The sequence below is a fragment of the Passer montanus genome, unplaced genomic scaffold (genome assembly GCF_014805655.1).
Source record: "Passer montanus isolate IOZ18808 unplaced genomic scaffold, ASM1480565v1 scaffold10, whole genome shotgun sequence".
Lineage (NCBI taxonomy): Eukaryota > Metazoa > Chordata > Aves > Passeriformes > Passeridae > Passer > Passer montanus.
This window is the reverse complement of record NW_024356505.1, coordinates 19,685,909-19,711,192: the sequence shown is the minus strand read 5'-3', so window position 1 is coordinate 19,711,192 and position 25,284 is coordinate 19,685,909. Positions and strand designations below refer to the sequence as shown.

The following is a 25,284-nucleotide window of genomic DNA, read 5'->3' as shown; positions in this document are numbered from 1 at the left end:
ACAGGCAAAAAGGGGGCTTTTTCACAGGCTGCATTTCTCAGTCTGTGGCCTGACCTAATGCTAATTGTACTATATTTGGTGTTTCAACAGGCAAAACCCCAAACTTGCGCACCAGCCCTTCATAATGTAACTCAGTCACTGATATACATGTATAATACATTTATAATACATGGGAAGCGTTAAAAAACACACTGCAATAGACTGGATGTAGAGGCAAAGCTAGAGAAAAAGTAATTGAAAAAAAAAACTGTTAATCCCCAGTGAGCTACGGAGATGTTTAGATCTTGTACTGCAAATTCTTGTCCATACGATTAACACTTGCACCAGCAGATGTGGCGCTTCCACACGCAGGTAATCTTGGACATACACACAAGCTCTTTCCCCAGCTGCGTCATGTCCTTTTCTTAGTCTCCAGTTCTGGACAGTATCCAGTCAAGATGTAATGAGAAGAGAATAATTTGACTGGTTTTCAGTGCAATGTACCATATCCCTCATGGGCACCTATGATCTACTAGTGCCACGTGGACACTGTTAGCTGACCATCTGCTTGACACTTCTTGTGGTGTATTAAAATATTTAAGCCAGTTCAGATTGAATACTGGGTAGTACAGACTGGATTAGCTATGGTTATACCCATTCTTCAATCCAAAAGCATCCATTTGCTAAGGTGGACAGCAGTTTATTATAGTTTCCTGTAGCTTCCAGAACAGATGTCTTCTTCAGTACCAAGCTGTGTGTAATGTCTGGAAAGTTATTCTTTCATATTATATGCAGGACGTGATCACAGCGCTTCAGGAGGGCAGTGAAAACTTGCATGGATCATGTGGATGCTTGTTGCCATTTTCTGGAATTCAGCTTAATGAAAACAAAGTTGAGAAAAGTGCTTGTTTTGTTTTGGTGTTTCGTTTTGGTTTTTTTTTTCTTTTAATTATCTCAATCCCAGCTTGCATTATCTTCCAGAAATTGCAGTATTGGATCCAGCTGGAAATGACTGCAGTATTGTTTTGCCATAGCACTAAAGCATTTTGTCTGGAAGTTCAGCTATTTAGATTACACGTCCCTCTTGAAGCCTGATGTTCAAGAGCTCTTCATTAGAAACATCAATGGTATTAAATGGAAATGGATCTTGCATGATGATATAAAAAAATCAGACTAGTAATGCAGTATCCAGTTGGTATAACATTTCCATTGTAATGCATTTCCTGTAACTGTGAATTCCTTAACACAGAGAAGGGTAACTAAAATAACACAATATATTTATTTTACTACTTAGAGCTTTAATGAACTTCAGGAAAATATTTTCAACAGAGTGTTTTAAAAGCTCTGTTACTTTGTGCACGCTGACCTGGCTCCTGCAAACAATTACACTTGGGCACAGGGTTGCTGACTGTATGGCCTGCTTGTGTATGTGAAGTGAAACATACGTGTGTGTACATGTAGAGATCAAGGCCTTGCTCTAGTTGGGAAAATGTGAAATATTTTAACTAAGGGTAGATTTTGCAGCAACACTACAAAATCAAGCAGATAAAGCCTTTTGCTCTGCCATTGACTAAAGGCTCGTTCTGGCTGGTACTTGAATAGGAAACTGCCAGATGTGCCATGTGAACTTGGCCACACTTCCCAGGTACCAGCCCGCGGCGGGTTGGTGAGGCACATGCCTTGGTGCTTCCCTGTGCACAGCCATGCTGATTGTGGTAGGAGCTCTCCTCAAAGGAGCTGCCTCAGTTTTGGGCCAGGGCGAGAACCAGTCCTGCACTGCCAGTGATTAATTAATTCTCTGCTGGTTTGTCCTGCAGCTGGCTGTTCCACACAACGACGAGTGGACGCGCTTTGCCCGCACCTTGGTGGAGATCCGCGCCAACCGAGCCGACAGCGAGGAAGAGGGGGCGGTGGAGCTGTCGGCATAGAGGGAGAGGAGCAGCACCCCCCAGAACAGCAGCTTCCCCCACTGAGTTCGCCAGTGTTCAGTGTCAGAGTCAGTCTTGCTGTGGCTTTTGATGCCAGTGTACATGCCAGTATTGCTCAAAGCATTCCGTATTAATCACACTGCTTTACACAAGGCTGAAAATATCCAGAGCATTTTCATACTTTATATTTCTGTCTGAAAAGTAAGAAAGAAGAGACAAATCAACCCTTTATGGGTTTAGTTGTTGCCTTTTAACTACTTAGTAGCTGTATTTAATAGCTAGAAACCCCTGGTTAAACTTGTGCTCACATTGCCCTTCTGGCATAGTCCTATTAAATCCATATGAAGCCAGATATGATTATGTGCAGATGTGGTGTGCTTCACTGTATGGGACTGGGCCAAAGACTTTAGATGTGGTGTATCACATGGTGACTTACATTATGAATGGATGTACTATACGAAAGTTGCTGCTCCTTATTTATTGCGGTGTGCTGCATGGAACATATTTATTTGAAAGCATTAAAATAAACGATCCTAAAGCATGTGCATAATGAGAGAACTGCATTGTCTGTGTGCTGCTGTAGAGGTTACATTAAAGTCCACGTAACAATTACAGTACATCAGTTGTGCTTAAGACGTAAGATCTATAAAGGCTGGCTTGAGTGGATGGAATGAGCTCCCTTTCCTTTTTTTTTAAGATGCCTATTATTTCTAGGCACTTTAACTATATTTCAGATACAGTTGGTCACTGATACTTGTCATGCAAGTTAACACTAATAGTCTGACAAAGAGTTGTGGTTCCCAAGTATGACACCAGTATTGCCAATAAAATGTATCAGGCCTGTTCTGTTGCAGTGTGGTTGATCTTTCTTTGCCAGCAGTGCTCAGAATGTTCATTGCCAGTCACTGGTGAGGCACTGGGTAAATGTGACTGCCCTGACACACAGAAAACTTATGCAGCTGCTCTGTAAATAGCAGCTTTGGCATTGGGACTGCGCAGTAATGGACCTGCGAGGATCAGACCCTGCTACTAATTTTCCATGGGGGGCAAGCACTAAGCTTTGCATGTCAGATTCTGGGCTAATTTTTATTTTCCCTCCATGCTTACCTGCACACATGCACATGCAGAGCAGCAGCATGCTGCCATATGTGCTGAAAGAAAAGGAATACGGGAGACAAAGCCTCCTTAGACTGTCTTGAGAGACAGGTTGGGACAGGGGACAGAGGAACAAGCTCCTTTATGACAATCTCTTGTGGCTTGAGCAAAGAAACAGAGTGCAGACTGGTCTCATTGAGTGCTGTGGCCCAGATGGATGTTGGTGGTGAGGCTGCTCAATACATCCATGTCACAACACTCTGCTGAGCCAGAGGCCAGCTCTGACATCTGGGTTTAGCAGTGGTTCACATTTAGGGGCATGGAGGTAAACATTTTAGCAAGAAACACTGCAAGTTTGACAAGAAGGATCTTGTACATTAAGTTTCTCATCTTGTTGCCACATCTCATCTTTGGGCGGTCATGTTGAGGAATGAACACATTATCTGATCGTGTTTGGGGCTATGGCCTGATCCAGAAGCTCTGGAAAGTCTGCACCGCTAAAACCAGAGTAGGCTGAGAAAATGAATCCTTTGGAAAAGCTGCATTTCCCTTATCTTCTTGGTGGTTAGAGGCACCTCTGTGAGAGTGGAGGGGCTACTTTCATCTTCATGGTGGAACCTGCAGCTATCTCCCAGTGCCCATGAAAATGTCCTGCCACTGGGCTGTGGGGAGCACCTTCTCCCAGAAGGCCTAGTACACAGGAGAGATGTATCAGTCATTTTTGGGTGGCACCCTGAGATTGGAGCCATACGTTAGAGAACTTTTTGTTCCTGCTGCTCCCCTGGGTGCTTTGCGAGTTGTCCTGAAGAACCAGCGTAGCACTTGCAGCACTTCTGTAGCTTAAAGGTGAACAAACAGGTGAAATGACTGTAAAGGAGCAGTTTAGATATAATCTCTGGGGTTTTTTCCCTGTTTTGCCCTGTTTTCTTTTCAGAAACCGTGTTGTCTGTATACATGGATGAGGCAGATGTGGTGCAGAGTGGAAGAGGAGGAGACACTTGGTTCTCAGTGGGTCACAAGACCAGGAACATATGCACACGTGGATACACAGCAAAGTACTGTCATCATGGGAGGCACAGGTGGGAGCCCACCACCCTTCTTCCCTGTGGAGTAGCTGCACATTGCAAAGTGTGAGGATACCAACTGAGAGTGCCTGAGTGTGGTGTAACGGGAAGGCATGCAGCCAATGTTGTCTCCATTCATCATAATCAGTGCAGTGGGAACAGCTGGCAAATTTGCTTCTACTTTTTCCATATTACCATTCAGCTTTCCGAACCCAAGGGGGGGAGGGGGGTCTGCATGTTCATGTCCAAGTTCTCCCTACTTTATAGCATTAATAGCTTCTGAAATGGCTTTAAGACCAGCCTCCATAGGACCTTCAGCAGTTGCTGCTGTGTGCAAATCAGTATGACCAAAGTCCATTTCTGAAATTTTTCTTTCCTTTTTTTTTTTCTTTTTTGTGGTGTGTGGGGTTCAACAGTACACAGAGGCAACAAGGAAAACATATGAATTTCCACAGAAATCACCAGGTTTGTATATACAGAGCAATGACATGAAAGAGCCATTTCACACAGCTGAAGCAGATGGAAAAGCACCCAAGAACAAGAAACATTTACTTCCCTTCTGCTGCTCATGATTATCCTGCAGTGAAGTTTCTGACCTGCCCTTGTCGCTGCCCTTCCAGGAATCTCCCACAGGTCTTGTTTGTTTGATTTTCCTGCTGCTAAACAAATAGCTGCATTTCACTGTCTTTCTAAAACGGCCCATATGACAAAATGTTACTCAGAATCTGCCCAGTAAGGAAATAAGTACAAAATTATCCTTTAATTTAAGCAAAAAGAAATCATCTTCTCCAGTCTCTTTTGCCTATAAACATTCAGAGAATAGAAGGAAGAACATAAAGGGTTATGTCCTATGCTCTAGCACTGCCAGGATGCTGCCATGACTGCTCTGGGTGTGGAATGGGTCAGAAGACAAGGGCCATTGCAAGTGAGCTTTCTGTGAAGGAAAACTGTGTGCTCAGACTGAGCTGGGCAGCACATCTGAACCATAGAGGTCAGATAAAACAAACTCCAGCAGAAGTAGGCAAGTGGCAAGAAGAGGCTAAATTGAGGCTTAGCATGAAGGACAGGACTGTGAGGTACACGTGGAAGGGACAATTCTCCTATACTGGTTGAAGGAAAGTCCAGAGTCCCTCTTGATTTCAGTGCCAAGGATCACAGCTACACCAGCACAGGCAAGAGGCAGAGGAACGATGTGGCCAGGGACAGGGGATTTGTTCTGAAAAAAGCTGTGAAAGGACATGGGGAGACATTACAGGTGGCACTGGGGGTGGGAGCTGGAGGCCTTAGCTGAAATGTGAAGCAGGATTCTTCACCTTTATGACATGTACTTTGGTCAAGACACCCCATGATAACAGAGAAAGAAGGTGAGAGCGAGGGTATACTGAAAGAACATGTGCACAGCACTGGCCAGCCTGGAATTTGATTAGGACACACAAAACTCAGCATGGAGCTGGAATGCCAGGTCCATCGTGCAAATAACAGCACTTGGACCAACTGGATCTTCGAAAGGTGGAAGTGAAATAGGCTACCTCTGAAGTCTGAGAACACCACAAACATCTCCATGGAAAGGCTGTCAGAGCAAGTCTTTGCTGCTGAGAGTAGACTCCACAGAATTTCCTGTAGCTTATTACTTCAAAGAGAAAAAGTAGGTGGGACAAATGGCGCTAGGTTGCAACAATTCAAGAGCTGCAGCTTTTTCCACAGGGTACTCAGCAAGTGCTCCACAAGAAATTTTTCAAGATGGAAGATGTTTCCTCCTGAGTCTCAAAACCAATGCCCCAAACACTTGCTACTCCTGAAAACATGAGAGCCCCTACCATGCCCTGGAATATCATCATCTCACACTACAAAGGACAGCCTCCATCTCTAGGGCTATAGAAACAAGCAGGAATAGGTTCTTTCACACAAGACAAGTGGAAAAAGCTCCAAAGAGTTTTAGCAACTGTAGATAAGAAGCATGCATGGCAGAAGACTGGAAACCCCTCACAGAGCAAAATGGCATCCCACATGGAGTGGGATGGTCTCCACTGGCCAGTGACAAAGGACACTCTCCTAAGGCAGGACTCAGTGCCTAAGGGTGCTATAGAGTAGCTACCTGTCCTTGGGAAGCTTACAGGACTGGTTCTCCTTCAAAGTCATAAGCAAAGATACTTCTGAAGTAACACCACCACATCTGGTACGCAGTGTCTGCACAGCCTGGGGTGTGAGGAAGGCCAGGCAATGTAACTAGAGCAGCTGGAATGAATCTTGCAAGCAATAGTACTGCTTCCTGGTGCAATGAGGAACAGTGCAAGGAGAAGTTGAAATTATTACTACACTTTAAATGTCATCTCTCTGAAGGGCAACACTTTGAAGACATCCCCAGGTTCAGCACTAGGAGAGGCTGCTCAGTCTTACAGCCTGAGTTATCTGCTGCCCACCATGCAGAAAGCAGAATCACCACATGGCACGTGGCATTAAAGAAACCACTTCATCCCAGGCTGCTTCTGTGTTATTTTATGTATTTGAAGGTCTCTGGAGACACTTAAAATACAAACATCTTGAGATTTGTATATTCTTAACCATTAAATAACTCACAAATTATCACTATCTCTGGAAATCGTCTTCTAGCATATGCAAAAACCAGCAAATATTTAAACAAAAACAGAGTCTGAGCTTCACAGCAGTGTTTAAACAGCAAAGCTGGAGGATTCCAGATTGTCCCTGTGCCACTGGAAAGGATCTCAGCAGCAGGCAGTGTGACATGTATGTGCACATAGAGGCTAAGCCAGGGTCATTCCAAGCAGGCTGTCCCCTCCTAAGATGATGCAGAGCCGCTTGTCAGGTTTTGTATTTTTAGCAGGTTTAGAAAAACCTGCCCAATTTATTTTTGAAGCCTGTGGTATGTTTGCTTACAAAAGCATCCCTGCAAAGTGTCAATATTAAGTCAGCTTAAACCAAACCCATTCCCCAGGGACCAGGCAGAAAAGCATCTCCTGGCTTCTGCTGGACTGAGAAACACAAACACGGGGTACCTGCCTCAGGGACACTCCTTCCCCACTCTCAGTCTGACAGGTAACATCATCAGTATTTGGCCATTTCTTTTTTCTAGAAGCGCTGTCAGAGGGAGTTAGCTGGAGTGCAGGAAGCAAGTGAGGTTACTTTTTATCCATTTGCATTACCCACCCAGAAACCAAGACAGGACAAACATTGTCCTCAGGGCGTTTTGTTTGTTTGCAAGGCAATCTGACAATTCCTTGGCCTGCAAGCTTTTCAGAGCAGGAATGCATCCTTTTGTGTCTGGAGGAAGCCGACTGTGGGCACAAATCTTCCCCAAGATATCTGGGCAGAGCTGCAGCAGATTTGGAACTCTGCTTAGTGTTAACTGGCTCTTCAACACTTCTGCCCCATCTCTGCTGTCTACTGACCCTGAAGAGACTGAAGAGACGGGCAGAAGGAGAGAACAATCCTCCAGGAAAGTTAATGGTGAAAGGAAAGCCACCATGGGTGAGGTGGGGGTGTCAGTCCAGCCCTGCTCAGAGAAGATGAAGTCAGTGGCCTTCTGAGATGGATCTGCCATACGAGAGCTGTACCTGAGCTTTGCCCCTGGGATGGGAGCTTTGCCCTTCATCCCAGAATAAAGAACAAGCCATAAATATACTGCCAGGCCTGGGAATGAGAGGGCACAAGGAGGCAGAGAAATTTGTTTTGTGGAACACAAGCACCGAATGGTCTTTATCACACGAGCCAAGAAGTTGTGCAAGCCCTACAATAACCCAGCTCTAATTCCTCTTCCGTGCCTGGCTGCAAAGCCCCAGCAGCACTGGGGCTCAGTGTCAGGCAGCAGAGGAACGTGCTCTGGTGGGTGCAGCCTGGGTGTCCCTCTCCAGAATGAGCCAGGAGGAAGCAGCTGCCAACCAAGCCCATCCAGCGGCCAGGCATTTCCTCTCCTGGATCAGGGAGAAGGTGCAGCTCTGCACTCAGACATCTTCCCAGAGCTGCTGACTTTCCACAGAAACCCCTGATATGGTATATCAGGCAAATCTGAGGGATGAAGGATAAAAGCAGCTCTTAAACAGCCTGAAATCTCATGTGCGAAGCACAGGCAGCGCCCAGTGAGAATGTTTTACTTCTGTGACATGCTTTAACCAAAAATCCTGATGGTTAATTTTGAAGGGTTATTACAAGGGAGAGCTTTTTTCCCCCTGTTTTTGAAATGAAGGAGCTGTTGTTTGGGGAGACACGGACAAACATGGCTGGGAGGAAAGAGCTGCTGTCTGTCAGAGCCCAGTGGTTTAGCCAGACTCCAAGATGCAGCTGCATCTGCTCCCCTCACCTTCACACACAAGTCCTGCTACTCATACCCCTGAGCTCCATTTCACTAGTAACTTCAAAATACAAATTAGTCCAAGAGAATAACTTTCATGACGACCCAAATACAAAATCAGGGTGATTTTCATTTCAGTATTTCCACAAATTACAGCACAGTGTGATATTGCCCAGCAAACTCATTCTTCTGCAGAGACACTGCATCTGTGCATTCCCTCAGTTTACAGCCAAGGTTGAAGGCATCCACCCCTCACCCCTTCCCCCCACTCCAAGGAGACAAGCAAGGCCAAATTCCTCATCTTAGAGGTTATCATAGGAGACACCCAAAAGGACCTTCAAGTGACTAGGTGATCAGGCTGTTCATAACCACTAACCTTCTCCCAATAGTAAAGATCTAAATATCAAAGCTTCAATCCTCACTTCTGACTGAGGAAAAAGTTTCTCTGTTTCCTGAGTGACATCCCCACCAACAGATGTCTTTTCTGGGCAGGGGAATTGTAGTAATTTGTTCTCAAGCTGCAGGTGTTTTTATAGCCTACAAGTGCAAACATTAGCTTCATTTTAACCCGACTTTATCAATGAAGCTGAACAAGACATTCGATGTACTGCACTATTTCCATAACAGAATACCATGTGTGCATCTGTTTGAAAGGTTTATTTCTATCTTCATAAATACAGAATTTTCTAAACACTGTGCAAGGCACCAAAAATTAAGTAAAATCTTTTATTTTAGACTATTTTAATCTCTTTTGACTCAATGAAGTAAATAAGAATCTGAAACCACCTATTTGCCAATTACAAGCCAGCAGTTAAGGCAGGTACCATTGATACAGTGCATGAATTTTCTATTGCAGTTATTTAAACAAGCAGCGTTTTACTATAGAAGTGCATATACAAACTGAATTCCAAACACCAGCAACCCAAGATAGGCACCCAGTTATGAAATTTCCTTGTATGTGTAGTAGAATGCCAAAAGTTCTGCCATAAAGTGCAAAGACTATGGACAATAACACTTTCTTTTGAGCATTTTGATACCAGTAACATAATACAACGGCTAAACATTTATAAATGTGGTTTCCATTACAAAAACATGTTCCACATAAAAGCTCCATAATACAATCCAGAAACAGAACTTGTGCGTGGTTTAAGAAGTTGAAGCTGTACTGGCATACTTAGGTACCAGGTATATATTTGCTGACCTCTACAGACACGCACCAAGTTTCAAACCAATTTACACACACAGTCCAAATCATTCTGCTTTGAGCACCGTGATATCCACTGAGTTTTCCATTTGAGTGACGATGTGTGACATCTGCCCTGCTAATCTGCAACTGAGCATTGCCTGTAAAATGATCTGGTTCACAGCTCTCACCCAGCCCTCCCCAATAAACAGAACCTAAAATTAGTGTCTTCCCAACACAAGCACATGTCAGATGTGGACAAATACATTCATGGTCCCAAACTTAAAACAACTGGTAAGAATTTCACAGTGATCTGGTTACGGAAGCACAAAGACAAATGATTCCATTTAAGATGAAAATTACCTTAAAACTCAGATGAAGCTAATCTTTTATATGATGAGAAGCTAAAGGAACAAAGTATTAACCAATTAGAAAAGTGGCTCTTTCCCAACTAATAACAAAAACCCTACAGCAATAAACTTAGGGTCCTACTGCTGCAGCAGCCTTTGAGGTAGGTGGCGATGGCTTAAACCGAGGTAGGTAAAGTCCAAACTTGTTTTCAATCCCTGCAAAAGTGGCAACTGCCAATTTGTAACCACCAACATGGTCAGGGTTAGGAGCAGGGAGCGTGATCCTAGATTTAGGAACTGTCTCTGATCCAGCTGGTTTTCTGCAAAATAAGAAAAAGAATAAATTAATTTCCATAGAGTAAAATCAGTATTCATTAAAATTTCCATAAATTTAATGAGACATCTGAGTGTACTTCCCTAAAAGTAACTAAATTAAATGCTGCAATGTAAAGAGAAATGCCCTGTTTTAAAACCTTCCAGAACAGTTAGGTGCCTTCATGTTGATTGAGTACGGTCAAATCCAGGTAAAATTTGCAGTGCATTAATCAAAACTAGTGTGAGGTAGCAGGGGTTCATAAGTCTTTGCTACAGCACACAACCAATCCAGGAACATAGCAGAGTTCAAGTAATTTCTGTGGTGGCTTTCAAACTGCTGTCCCCAAAGATCCATAGAATCTGCAGCTGCTCTTGGATCAAGCTAAACAGCCACATGTACATCCACCTGTATTGTCAACAAAGGCAGGAGGCACAGCTGAAATGCCAACAAATTGGTTTTGACCTTGGTGACAACTATATTTTTTTTTGGATGTCAAATGCCCTGTCTAATTAGGGACACAGCTCCTCCACCAAAGAGTGAGGACTAATGCAGAGTGTATCCTGACCTGGCAGGAGTCACATTTTTCCTGCATTTACATCCCCAGCCCATTATTTAGCCTCCCACTGTCTCTGTTTACACTAACATAGGTCCCCTGCTTGAAACTGTGATATAAAATATGGTAATATCTTGCTATGAAAACAGCTACTGGAATATCATCCCAACCTCCACCAGTAATGTGCAGTTGAAATAATATTTAGAAAGCCTTTACAACATGTCCTAGCAAGCTGCTGCCTCTGATGTTCCAAAGAGGACCAAGACCCAACAGAAGTTACCAAGGGTAACTTCAGGATCCATGGTGTGTTCAGACATCACATACTTACACTCCACCAAAGTCCACATAAAACCATCTCTGCAGTAGCTCGTAAGTCACCAGAGTTACACCAAACTGAGGAGAAGATCGAAATACACGAGCTTGAAAGAAAAGAAGAGAGTTTCTAAGTGACAAATGCCACAATCAGAAATCACTTGGCAATCAAAGCTCATTTACACACCTCCTGCTCCTTTCCAGAGAGCCTTCGGGCCTTCTTCCCGCAGGATCTTGGCAAAACAGTCCACAACACCGCTGTAGGTGGTCTGTCCTGCTCGGGCTGCCACCTGTAGCCTTGTTTTGATCACATCTGCAGGGGTGACCAGAGAGGCTGCAGGCATACCTGAGCAACACAAAAGTCATCATGTGAGTACCACTGCCTTGGCACATACACTGCACATCTAGTTTATCCAGAGGGAAGCAGATCTTTCCTCCTTACACCAGGAGAACCCAGGCACATTTGATTTAAGCAGAACCTGGGAAGGAGAACAAGCAACAAGCAGCAAGAGATTGCTGCTGTGGACATGGCTTAACCCAGAGAGAGCTTCTCCCAGAGGAACAACCGTATCATGTGCTTCCTGCCAAGCTGGGAGGCACAGATTGGCGCTTCCAGTGCTAATCAGAAACTTGCATAGTCAATAAGCACAAAGCTTTTGGAGGGAAGGTTGATATTTCCCTTTCCTTTTCATTCCTCTTTGTGGTTCCTGGCATCCTGGTGTACACTGTGCTAGAATAGGCTGTACACAGACACAAACTCAGACACACAAACACCCCTTACACAGCAACCTCACCAAGAACCAGATAATGCCATGCATGCCCAGCATCACTTGAGAGCTGAGGCTTACAAAAAGGGTCATTCTTCTCATTAGGAATGGCAGACTGCTCAGCTGCAAAGCCACAGCTGACATCCTCAGCAGAATATGTGGAGAAAGATTTAAATTTACCCTGGCAGATCATCAACTAAAAGTAAAAAATACCACATTACCAATGGGTGGTATTTCTAAAATCATTCCTATCCAAACTTGGGGCATGTTTAGAATTGGGGAAAAAAAAGACAAAAAAAAAAAAAGGCAAAGAAAAGCACCAAGACTGTACCCAGAAGACACTGTCTCTTATGGTTTTATTACTTTTCCATTCTGCATCTGTTCCAAACCAACTTGGTTAGATCTAGATTCATAAATCTCCTTTCCTTTTTTTTTTTCCAGCTCAATAATTCTGTAACAAATTTTATCCAAACCAGCATGGTCTGGCCTCAAGCTCCAGGGCACCCTTCCTGCAGATTGCTCCAAGAGATCAAATCATGTGAATATTACCAAAAGAAGATTTCCTCCTCCTCTCCTTGTCCCCCCAAAATAACTCATACACTGAGTGTGCACTCAGTGCAAGCATGGGCTGTCTGGCAGGCAAGCACTAAAACCTGGTCAAGGTTTCTGAACTCCAAAAACACTGAAATTCCTCTTTGCTTAGCTTTACCCACACCAGGGTATTGCTTGAGTCTTCAATTTAAAGCCGGACTTTTGTCCTTCAAAAGCCAACCAGTGTTTTCATGAAAATCAAAGAACTTACTTAGAAACAATTCCGCTTACTACACGTTGACTTCCATCTCCTTATCACTCACTCCATATTACTGAGGATATTTTGCACCTGAGATACTTAAAATCCTTTCTTTAGGAACTATGTGTACAGGACAAAAGCGTTCACAGACAAATCGAAGTTAAAGATTGCTGCCAAGAGAAGCTTTCAATCAGAACGTGGCAAATAGCCCAGCAGGAGCTGACAAGAATCAAAAGGAGCTAGGGGAGGAGAAGGAACTTCATGGAGTCAGTAAGCAAAGAGAGCAAATTAAGGAGAGATCCTGCAGATGATATTAGAATCATCTCAGAATATACTACGGCACAACAGGTTGAGACATCTGAAAACCAGAAGCAGATCAAGCTGGATGACACGTGTTGCCTGTGACCCCAACCACAATGGAAAGGAAGATGATGTAAGCAGTACAAGCAACACCCACTGGCAGAGGAGACAGATGCACGTCTGAGTATGGCTAGCTTGAATATCCCAGCACCATGGGCTGTGTGTGGGAAGGGGGAGTTTCCCACATGCAGCCAGAGCTCATGCACACATCTGAAGTCTGATGACCAGGTGAGATCCCTGGCTGCAGAAGAGATATTGCCCAAAGCCTGAAGCCAGCTTTTGAGAAGTGGTGGGTGTTTTGTTCTGTCTTTCCCTTGACGTTCTTTTGGCAAAGCAGTGGACACATGCACCCCCATCACACTTTACATGTACCCAATAAAACAAATAACTTGTTTTTGTAAACACTATGATGAGTGTTGTATCTCTAACACTGTAATTTGCTCATGAGAGTTAACCTAGGATGGGATTCACAGGAAACACTGGATAAAATTCACATTATAACTAGATTGGTGAGCCATATCAGCAACAATAAAGACTGCTTCTGTGCCTGAACTTCAAAGGGACGGTTATCTCAGTCTGCAATCACCTGACAATGGCTAGAAAGAGAAAAATAGGAAAACCTAAGAAATTACTTGGCTTAAAAATGCCATCTTATGTTTCAAGTCTGTACATATGATCTAAAGTTCAAAAATTGTTTTGTTCCACTAAAATGGGTAAGAAATAAGCTGGCTGTAAAAGCTCCCGTTGGAGGATTTGAAGCCTGACTTTGGAATGAGGTGGGGGAGGGGAGAGGACAAGCGGGTTTTGAGCAGCAGTCATTGGAACACAGCTGGCTTGGCTAGTACCAGCTCAATTCCTTTGGACTATGAGCTGCTGAATAGAGATCAATATGCTTCAAGACAGCAAACCAACCAATCTTAGTTCTCCAAGACCAGATACTGGCCATAAAAGGGCCTTGCTCTCAAAGAGACACAGCCCTGTGTACAATCTTGACCAAGAAGTTTTCTCAGAGAGGAGAAAGCTTAAAATTAAATGAGGAAACATTGCTAAACCACCTGTCTGTACTGGACTCATACCATTCCATAATTTTTCTCACCTGGCAGGTCACAGCAGTTTGCCAGGGGCCATGCTTGAGAAGGAAGCTGCTGGCTGCAGCTTGGAGAGACCAAGCAGCCCCCAATAAGCATGGTGGAAGTACCAGCTGATTTGAGACCTCCTGCTTGCTACACACTCCCCTAAAAGTCCTGTTGCACAAATTTGCAAGCCTATTTGTTCCCTAGGTGGGAAACCATGGACACTGCAGGAGCAGGACACTCAAGCTGTCCCCTCCAGCAGACAGCTACCAAGTGGTGGTCCTCTGTGGGTATAGAAGCTGTGGAGGGACCAGCCATGCAGCAGACAAGGGCAAGCTGAGGCTTACAAAGCCTCTGTCTTCTCCCTTAGGCTCTGGCACACTCAAGCTAAATTCATCTGTGAGAAGTTAAGCATGTTTGGGCTCTTCTCTCTGCTATGCAGCAGACTAAAACAACCAAGTGCTCTGTACCTCTGTCATATCTGGGTATATCACAGGAATTAGCAACCTGTGGCACTGCAGCAATGTTTTCAAGATTTTCTCCTTCTGCTTTGTTTAATATTTAAAAAAATTATAAAGGTAAAATCCTCAAGAAGCCAAGTAACTTCAGTGGGATACTGGGGATAGCAAATACTGTCATCATGTTGTCACCTGTTATATCATTGTGTTTGGAGAGCTGTACATCCAGTGTGGCTTCTGGATTATATATACCAAAATTCAAGATTCACTCAATCATAAAGAATTTTATGAATGCCATGGTTTTGTTTATAAATAATTACAACAAAAAGTTACCTGACAGTGAGACACAGCCAAAACCAGCACAGTAATTTCACGAGGAATGATGATAAATGATAAAAAACACCAGCAAAAAACCTTATTTTCCCTTTCTTTTGCTTTCTGAATGCTATGATTATACCAATAACTTACAGTATCTTCAACTGACTCTATAGCACAGTAACTTTGTTGTTTCTGCAGTAAGGCTGCAAAACACAGTATTGTTGCATACAGTCCTTTAGAGCATTTTTTGTTATTGCTGTCACTGCCATATCTATTGTGTTGCCAGAGCAGTATAGACAACTGAAAAGGAAAATCTGGGCACTTACCAGCTATTGATCCAGCCAAGAGCAGATTTCCAGGGCTAACCCTCCCATCTTCATTTGTAAATGAAGCTTTCAGATGAGCGTAACAGGGGAAGTAAATGGCAGAGAAGGGGATGTCACGCAAAAAACATGCCTTAGCACCCTGTTTGAAAAAGAGAAGAAATTTTGAGGAGGAGCAAATTTACCATGATGAACCATGACTATCGGAGAACACAGCAACATTGCATTTTTTCACTTTGCTGCAAAGGGCTTACAGAAAAAGCAATTTCTCCCTCAAAATTTTGAGAGGTTAATGTATTTCACCCTGCTGAGGAGTGTGTCTGTGTTTTTTCTTGGTTCAGTAATTTCTGTAATTGTATTTATCTTGTCTACTTCTTCTCCCTTACTCTGAGGTACTGTAGATATGTGCTGGTAATGGAGACAATACCATGTGTTTGAGAAAACTCTGAAAACACCTTTGGAGAACTTTAAATAGTTGACCTTGTAGCCATGAACCTGTGGGAGTTTAAAAACTGTTTAAAACAGAGCCCCAAGATAGGTCTGCCACCTCTCACTCCCACTTTAGATTAATACTCCAGGGAAAACGGTGCCCAGCCCATAGCTCTATAGAGGCACTGTAATTGATAATACAACACATATTGAGGGAATAGGGGAATTAACAGCAAGTCTTTCTGCGGAACAGTAACAGAATGATTTGCTTGTGAATTTTAAAATACAAGTTATCTAGGATACAGTTTGTTTCAATAATTTGCATCTCTTACTGCTAAATTTGCCTTGCTATCAATTTGTGGAAGTAGCACAACCAGCCAATAAAGTTACCACCAGTACAGCTGGTTTCAAATCTAAGAGGGAAGCAAACAGGAAAGGAAATTTTTGGGGTAGTGGCAAGCAACCAAATGTTTTTCAAGCAGGGGGAAAAGTAAAAAGGCCACAAGAGAAGGTCAACCAAAATAAAATATCAAATAGTAGCCATGCTCCAACAGCAACAGGGATTTGTAGTCTGCCTTTCCTCAGAATGGAGATCCAGAAGACAGACTAAGACCAGGAGGAAAGCACAAACAAGAAGAAGAGCTTGGGAAAACAGGTAAAATCTTTCAAGCTTGAGAAAGAAATGGTTCATGGATGAGCCTAGGCCTCTTCTCTTTGAAGCAAGGGTGGAGACCTGGTGAAACTGCTTGAGGTTCATCCACAAACCCTCGGGGGGGTGCCCTTGTTACTGTACTTCTCTTGTTCACAGGTCTACTAGCACATGGCTCAGTGCCAGATATTTCACAGGGGACATGTTAATATCCACAAAATTTAATTACATCTAATGATATGCCTGGACACATCTGTAAGCTTAGCTTGTATTATAATATACCAGTTAAAATATAGCACTTATCCAAGTCAGATGCTGGTTATCAAAGACAAAAGAGCTGCAAGGTGTCAGAAAAACTGTGAGGTTGCCTTTCCACGAGGCAAGGCAAGAGAAGGCTGCAGGATGTGCGACAAGATAACCAGGTCCTGCAAGGTAAATTCTCAGGAGAGAATAGTGCAGTTTGCAGTCAGAGACTGCCTCTGAAAAAATAAAGATTTTAAAAAGCCATTAGATTTTCTAGTCAGACTTTCTGTGTGTCACAGACTCAGCTACTGAACACAGGGATCACAACATGCTCTGCTCCAGCCCCCAGTGCTTTCCACCACACTTTCTCAGCTTATTTATTGATGTTTTCAGACTAAGTACTGACCACTTCCCCTGACAGTCCCTTTGGAGGTTAATGACTCTGCAGTTCAGATTCCCTGGCTTCTCACTCAGTTGGATGTCTGATTTATGCTGTCCATCACTGGTTCTTGTGCCTTTCTAGAGACACTAAGCAAAATGCAATAAAGGAACTCAAAAAGCACCGGTCCTGCTCTGCCCCTTATGCCCTACCTTGAGGACACAGAGAAGGTGAATTTTTTGTATTCAACAGAGACAAAGATTCTGGACTCTCATGCGCAACAGAAGCCTTTTAACGATTTACCTTTAATCTTCACATAGACAAGACTAGGGTTTTACCATTTCTGCATGAAAAATCCCAACATTTTAAGGATCAAATGTCTGTACTGTACTTACTTCACAGAAAAAAATTATGAGACTCACTACTGAAACATTCACAGACTGACATGGTTTTTTCAAAGATTTATTTTTAGAACATGCATTTCCTCAGAGCAAACCTCCCCAGAGCAAATCTCCTCAGAACAAATCTCCTCACTGCCTTTGCCCTCAGGGCACATTACTTTTATTTGCTTTGCAATGTCATTAAAAACTGCACACATTTTTTTCCCTCCGCATTTTTTGCATGCCCTGAAATATTCTGATATAGTTAAAATACAATAAAGTCCAAATGTAAGCAACTCCCAGTTCAACCTGAGTTGCTAATATTCCTCCCCCTTCATTAAAAGGCTCTTTTTCATGGGGCAGAAGTGGCATATTGTTAATATCACTAATATTATACACTCAGGTATGCAGAGAGGGAAGGATGTCCATCAACTTAGCTGGCTCAATGTAAACAAAACCTGGATCAAAACTTGGATCCACTTTAGTAATAACCAGGCTTGGCTCTGGTCCAGCACTGCAACAGTCTAAAGTTTCCCCCCATCATTCCGTTTAAAGTCTGGGAAAGCATGTTTAAAAGCAGGCCCCATTTAACTTCAAGTTAATCATCCGCAACCAGCCTAGGCCAATTAGGAAGGCTTAGGGAGATTGGCCACAGTATCTTGAAAAGCAAAAGAAACATTTATTTTACTTCTCGCACCTTTTTGATGTGGACAACGTGCTGAAAGCCAAAGGGAATTTTAATCAATCCCCAGAAAGCAGTAAGGAGCATCCACCCGAGTTTATTCTGGCAGCCAAGGTGCAGACCTGCCAGGCATGAAATTGTTGGGAGATCCTACACACCAGGACATGCGCCTTCCTCGAACAACAGCCAGTTGGCTCCCATCCTCAATCTCTTTAATAACCTTAAAGCTCTTAATCTCGGATAGTATCTCACTGAATAAACCAACGGAGGAAAAAAAACCTGATTGTCAAAGATTTGGATAAATAAACCCAAGTCAGTGCTGGGGCAGGTTCTTTAGCATGCTAATTCCTGCTTATACCAGCTCTACCTGCAAATAAGGCTCTAAACAAACTATTTCTACTACAAGGGGAGGGTAATTATACTGACAAAGGCACCTCTGTGTCGGGTTGGGCAGAAGGAGCCGGCAGGTCTGGGAGACGCAGGCTTAGCCTAGTCTCCTGCAGTGAATGCACATTGTCTAGTGCAGGGGAAAAATGCCAGACTGGGGGAACCTAGCAGCATTCAAGACAACAGTGGTGCACCTTGTCTGCGAGAGTTATTTAATGCTTCTGGCACCTGTACTTACAGCCACCCCCTCTTTTTCTCTTTTACAGGTTTAGAATTTATTTGGCATGTATAATTGTTATTTTGATCCTATAGTTACAAACAATAGGCAGCATGTCATTTCTTGATCATTTCGCATTCTTCTTGGGTTTTACTACAGATTTAACCCTTTGGAATTGGAGCCCTAACAGCACCTAACAGGTTTCGTAACAGTCAGTCAAATATTACTGGTATTTGCTTTCAAGGGCTACATTTTTTTTTCCACTGTAAAATGGCATTGTCTTAAAAGCTACTACAGGTTTTTATTCACATATACCAAACTACGAAACTCATTTAGAACATCATGTTAGAGGAATAAAATGCCAATTTCAAATGCTCTACCAGCAGTTATAATTCAGTTTGCAGGAAGAAAATACAGCTGTTTTAATTGGAAGGGCATTTTTTTTGTTAATTTAAAAGGAAATTTCTGAAAATCAGGTTCTTACATATGAGAGCAGTCACAAATAGGCATGGTGGATGCAAAATGTAACTCAAAACTTTTACTACAGTCTTTCACATGTTTATCATCCTGCTGTAAACCCTCAACTTCAGAACGTGAAATACCTCAGCTGTTATCAAAGGAACCAGGTGAGAGCTTGGTACACATCCTGTCACTTGAGATTACACTTTCCAGGTCAACACACCAGAAGATTGTTTATGAAGCATTTGGGGGGAAGGGAGAGGAGAAGGAAAAAGAGACTTTTGCAAGCTTTTCTGACTAGTTCTGGAAATGAAAACTGTGTTGGCAGTATCAGCAAAAGCACAAATTTGAGCTAAATACCTTGTAGCGATTATAAAAATAAACATTACCACAACCAACATACCCTTTCCTTGAAGACTTATTTACCACTCCATTATTTACTGTCTTCCTGGAATACAGAATAACTTTGTTGTGCAAAAATTATGAAGTGGAACTGTCTGTTATGCTGCAAAGCACTATTCAGAATGATTATGTATAAGAGAAGTAATATTTTATCAAAAATTTTATGGCAGATATTATATGGATATAAGTTTTTGTGATGTACAAAATAAGCAGGCATACTTACAGTGTTTATTTACATGGACACTTTAAAGATGCCTTTCAAACCCAACAGAATATAAATTCAACTGACTTTAACGGGACTTTATTCATATTAAGTTGTAAGGCAGAAGACAGAAAATGTATTATCTAATCTTGGATGATTACTTCAATATTAATTTGTGATTAGGAACTAAATAAAATCTATTAAAAAATATTGAAAACCAGAAAAGTATCCTTTCCCATTTCTGCCAAGACAAATGACATTTTGCATTAATTTAAGTGATATTTTCGCTGACTGTGATATGCTGTCTATATTTTTAAGAATAGTTAAAAAGTATCTTTAGTTAGAGTATCTGTAGCTAAAGAATTTACTAGTCACTAGTTTCAATACCCTGGTGCTTTCACAGTAAAGATTACTGGGAGAAAGAATACAAATAGAGGAAATAAATTTCCTCTGCAAAAGTGCCTCCCCAAAGCAGCGTCTGGATTTTGAGAAGTACAGTGTTTTAAAATACTTATTTACACAAGTAGTTCAGAATTTTAGACAAAGACAGAAAAAAAATATTTGCTTTCTAGCTTTAAGGAACTACAGGGGTTCAACCCAGCCATCAGCTTAACAAGCTGTATGTGTCAAATCTTTTTATTGCTGGAATTAACATGCATTTTATTTCTAAGCTGCATATCATTACAGAATGGCTAATATCTGACCACCTAGTGAAGGCACAGGGAGTCTAAGAGGAAACACTGACTGTAAATTGTCGCACTTATTATGATCCCAGACCTACTGTTCTTTAGTTCTTTGGTGAGGAAGGAAGAGAAAGGGAAGCAGAGGTGGGTATGGGCTACCCAGGATATACAGACCACTGCTTGGGTATGCAGCAATTGAGACAGAAAAGCTAAGATCAGCTGGAGATCGATCTAGTAAGGGATGTGAAGGGGGAGTGAAAAAGGTTTCTGTAAGCACATCAGTAGCAAAAAGGCAACTAAATAAATTGTGAGGCTGTTGCACAATGGGGGTAGGAAACCTAGTGACAAAGTACATGGAAAAAGCAGAGAAATTACCTTTTTCTTGCTTTTTACCAGTAAAATCTGTCCCCAGGCCCTCAGCTCCACAAGTTTACCAGAAAAGTCTGCATTATCTGCAGACAGGGCACTTGGAGCACATACACGATCCTGAGACCAGAATAGAAACCTCCAGTGGTGCTGAGACAGCTGGCTGATGACTTTGTGAAGTTGTTGCTACCTTCAAAAGGTCAAGTCAGACAAGGGGGTCCTGGTAAGTAGAACAGACAAACATCGCCCCTATCTTGAAGAGTAAGAAGGAAGAAGGAAGATCTGGGAAACTGTCTGGGCACACCTCTGTTCCTGGGAGGTTTATGATGTGTCATAAACCATTTCCAAGCATATGAAGAACAAAAGGAAACAACTAATTTGGATTTACCAAATCACAGCTGACCAACCAGTTTGCCAGACCTGTGGATAAGAGGACAGCAATGGATGTTGTACACCTTGACTAAAAGCCTAGCTTTTGAAACGGTCTGTCATCATGTCCCATAGCTAAACCAGTGGAACATGAGCTGTAATCTCATCAGATGATGCTGAACTGGGAAATAGTGTGCTGTGGTGAGAGGCTGCTGTTCAGAGATAACTTCATAGGATGGAGATACAGGCTGAAAGCATCTTTGGAGAAAAAGTCTGGAGGAGCTCAGTGTGCTCAACTCCAAGAAGAGTAGGCCAGGGAGAGACCTTATTGCTCACTTAAAGGAGAGTGCAGGGAAAGAAAACTACTCTTGGATGTGCACAGTGGAAGGATCAGAAGCTTGAACATGGCCACTTCAATTAGTTATAACAAAAGAGGTGTGGGATTGTTTCTTTTCTATGTTTGCTTTTCAACTGTGAGGGTGGTCAAATACCTGGTCAGGTTGCCCAGTTTGCCCAGGTGACCTCCAGTACTGGGTCTCAACAAAAATTATTCTAACATCAAGTCTGCAAGTAGAGAAAGCACAGAGCAGAGATCTCAGCACAGTACTACTGTGAACTGTTCCTGTCGGTAGCACAGTAAAGTGGCACATTAACATGCCAGTGAATGACCCAGAGAATATTACTCTCACTTATACAGGGGGGCACCAAAACTATGCAATCAGCTTCTTCTCAATGATCCTCTAAGGATATGCTTTTGGATTAGAATGCAGGGATAATTATGATCATAATCAATACAAGATTCACTCAGCTGGATGCAAAAAGAGTTTACATTTCCTTTGTTAATTTGTTGACATGAGACATAAGATTTATCTGTCTGTGCCTTGGTTTTCTCTGTTACTGCAAGACAGGAGCACTGAAATTAACTATATCAGGGGGGTGTGGGCATTTTATTTTAAAATCCACAGGAAGTGCTTCATAGGTAGAAAATAATACAAAATATATAAATTCAAATAACAAGCAGTACGTCTTGTTAAGACATGCAGGAATTTGCCTCATGAAGCTAATACTAACTCTTCACATCTCCTGGCTGCACTTATAATTAATACATTCTTCCTTGCTGACTACTATATGGGACTCTCACAGATTTTCAGCTGAATTTCAGCATAAACGACTCATGGAAACTAAGCAGAACATGCCAGATGGATCTGTAGTGGTAAGAACAGCTTTCAGGGATGAATTTTCTCTGAACTAGGAAAGAAGAATTTTCACTACAATCCTTGCCATGTGGTAAATAGAACTTAAAACCAAAAAAGACATTCATTTATTTAAAATTTAAATTCCTGAAATTAAAAGTCTAAAATACTGCTTTCAACACTTGCAGAAGAAAGTCAATCAGTTAAAGTTTAAGTCATAGCTAAAAGACAGACAAGTGTTTAAACAGCTGGAATACTTACATGAAGGCTCATTAAACCTACTTACTTGAAGGAACTTCAAGATTCCCAAATAAAATTATTTTCTAGAATAACTATCTGCTCTTCCACGGCAGTATCTATGGAGTCATAACTAGGTCTACTAAAGTAGGTACATTAAGGGCTTGAGATACAAGTTTTGTGTCTTGAGACAGGAAAGACAAAGCTAAAGTAAAGACTTCAGATGCAAATGAAAGAGTTGTTAGAGTGAACAACATGAGAACTACTGAGATAGTCATAAAATCCTCATTCCTGTTTCACAGTTTAAAGCTAATCTGACTTGTCAAGATTCCAAACATACCAAGATATTTCAGTTCTCATTAGCAGGAGATTCATTATTATTTGATGTCCCCTTGGTCATTACACTTACTAAATTAATTTAGAAGTGCCACCAAAGAAGGCAGCACCTACCACATCTAGTCTCATCTGAAATTAATTTAAAACTATTGATATCTGTGAGTAATATTTACTGGGGCTGATGACTGGTGCAGTGATTTCTTAATATCTGCCTGGCCTCACAAACACTGCCAACTCCAGCTCAAGCATTAAGGAGAGGGCTGCTTTTGCCTCCAACACTACAGTTCCACAAGCACCTCGAGGCAGTTTAAAGCTAATCTGACTTGTCAAGAGTATGAACATTCCAAACATACCAACATATTTCAGTTCTCATTAGCAGAAGATTCATTATTATTTGATGTCCCCTTGGTCATTACACTTACTAAATTAATTTAGAAGTGCCACCAAAGAAGGCAGCACCTACCACATCTAGTCTCATCTGAAATTAATTTAAAACTATTGATGTCTCTGAGTAACATTTACTGGGGCTGATGACTGGTGCAGTAAGTTCTTAATATCTGCCTGGCCTCACAAACACTGCCAACTCCAGCTCAAGCATTAAGGAGAGGGCTGCTTTTGCCTCCAACACTACAGTTCCACAAGCACCTCGAGGCAGTTTAAAACTATTCTGAGACAGACTGGCTCCCCATGCCACAGCCATTCCTCCCTTGACTGGGTACAGCCATCCTGAGAAGCTACAGAGTGAGCTGGTCTGGGTTCAAAACAAACTAAGCCCTAAGGAGGAGAAGGCTTTAATGACCTTCTTGTTCCAGATCATTATGTGGGGGCACTAATGCTCTGACTGGCACACAGGAAAGGGAGCAGATAGTATTGCCATCTTCTTTTGGCTGCAGTCCCAAATGTTTGGTGGAAAACAGCACAAAGCTGCCCAATTACAGACCTAGCTGTGACTAAGGGTGCCCTTGGACACAAGCCTTGTGACATGGTCTCTGTTCAGTGGGTGCCTGTCATTGCCAGGCTAAATTCTCTAGTTTTGACAAATCACTCAAGTTTTTGTAGGCAATGAATCCTAACGACATACAAAAGGACATGAACACAGGAAGTGGGGTGGAGAGGTTGAGAGAGACAGAAACAGAGACAACAGCTGAGTAAAAACAAATCCAAACCCTTCCATGGCATCTTTTTTTGTGGAGGTAAATGGACCCAATAAATGAAGCACTGAAACTGTGTCTTGTGATTAAATAATTGTCTGTTTCAACGCAACATAGTGCTGTAACTAGCTCCTGTTCATGTGTAGTCCTGACTAATGTCCACCAGAATTTACTCTAGAGGACAGAAAAAATTCATGATACAACCCAAGACATTAATGCCATTAAAAATGGGAAAAAAAAAATCAAAAATTGCTACTTTAGTAAACTAGTTCATCACTGGTTTCATCTTGTGTTTTCTTTTTGCTAGTCTAAGTAAAAGTCAGTAGCTGACCTCCATTCCTGCACAGCCTAAGGGAAACAGACTCTACAAAATCCCTGTTTTCAGTCGTAAATGTTAATCTGATCAACACAGTAATGCCATTTACTAGGAGTTTACACAATAGCCTCAGCTTCAGTAAAACACCTAAAAAATTAGCAAGTCAATTTAAAGGGAAAAACAACTCCCCATTAAATCCTATTCAGACCTGCAACTTCTCTCCAGGCCAAAACACACAGACACGTTCTCATGGGTAGGCTCCTTCTTTGTAATGTTAACAGCACAATTTAGAAAGACTGGATGCTTAAAAAAGCAGATGGAATTTAAATACTGGGGAGGAGGGGGATGGGGCTCATTTAATGTCTTTTGAAGCATCTTCAATTTATGGCTGGACTGCTGTAAATAAGAAACAGAGGAATACTGCCTGCTTCACTGGAAATCCTGGGACAAATTGGAAGTATGCAAGCCCTCTCCCGAGTTGTAGGCTGCAGAGTCTAAAGCAACACCACACGGTGCTCTGCAGTATATGGTATCCATTACAACTTTTGTTTCAATACTTGAATGTAGTGGCTACCTCGAGGTACTTCAAGACCTTTCATATTCCCACATATCTAATCTCCTTCATCTAAAAGTAGAAGACATCCTAAAAGTATGTTAATCCTTTAAATTATTTGTAGCATATATCCTATTAGATTCAACATTCAGAAGATGTTTTCATTCCTGCTGCCAACATTAAAGCTAAGGACTTCTACATATTTATGTATCAATGTGAGAACAGTAATATAACAAGCAGAACTGTAGAGTCTGTTGCATATGCTCAAAAAGGCAGCTTTTTGTGGTATTATTTGGGAAAATAGTCTGCTAAAGAAGTAAGGGGAAGCTTGCTTAGGAGTTTATTTTTATGCTGGGCTCCCACTGTCTGTATTTCTTCACTATTATTGTGCTGCAATTAATTCCCATCACCAAATGAATGATGACATCTGGGAAAGTTGCTGAATCAACCACAAAAGAGCAAAAGCAAGTTCCAAA

General features: G+C 42.1%; 2 protein-coding genes across 13 annotated transcripts in view; one reads left to right on the top strand and one right to left on the bottom strand.

Moving 5' to 3' along the window:
- The window catches only part of DYNC1I1 (dynein cytoplasmic 1 intermediate chain 1), a 186,185-nt gene extending 183,432 nt beyond the window's left edge, over positions 1–2,753 (top strand). For 7 of the 8 annotated variants that reach the window (XM_039704835.1, XM_039704853.1, XM_039704844.1 and 4 more), the window contains one exon: positions 1,797–2,753. In XM_039704835.1, the coding sequence (XP_039560769.1) occupies positions 1,797–2,041 (245 nt within the window). In that variant the 3' untranslated portion in view covers positions 2,042–2,753. Of the gene's footprint in view, positions 1–960; positions 1,107–1,796 lie in introns of all 8 variants that reach the window. The other variant, XM_039704863.1, reaches the window with a different exon arrangement.
- Positions 2,754–9,014: 6,261 nt separating this feature from the next.
- SLC25A13 (solute carrier family 25 member 13) overlaps positions 9,015–25,284 on the bottom strand; it is a 99,194-nt gene continuing 82,924 nt past the window's right edge. For all 5 annotated transcript variants that reach the window (XM_039708269.1, XM_039708261.1, XM_039708254.1 and 2 more), the window contains 4 exons: positions 15,179–15,317; positions 11,274–11,432; positions 11,103–11,193; positions 9,015–10,225 (listed from right to left, as the gene is read on the bottom strand). In XM_039708269.1, coding sequence (XP_039564203.1) covers positions 10,036–10,225; positions 11,103–11,193; positions 11,274–11,432; positions 15,179–15,317 — 579 coding nt within the window. In that variant the 3' untranslated portion in view covers positions 9,015–10,035. The remainder of the gene's footprint in view (positions 10,226–11,102; positions 11,194–11,273; positions 11,433–15,178; positions 15,318–25,284) is intronic.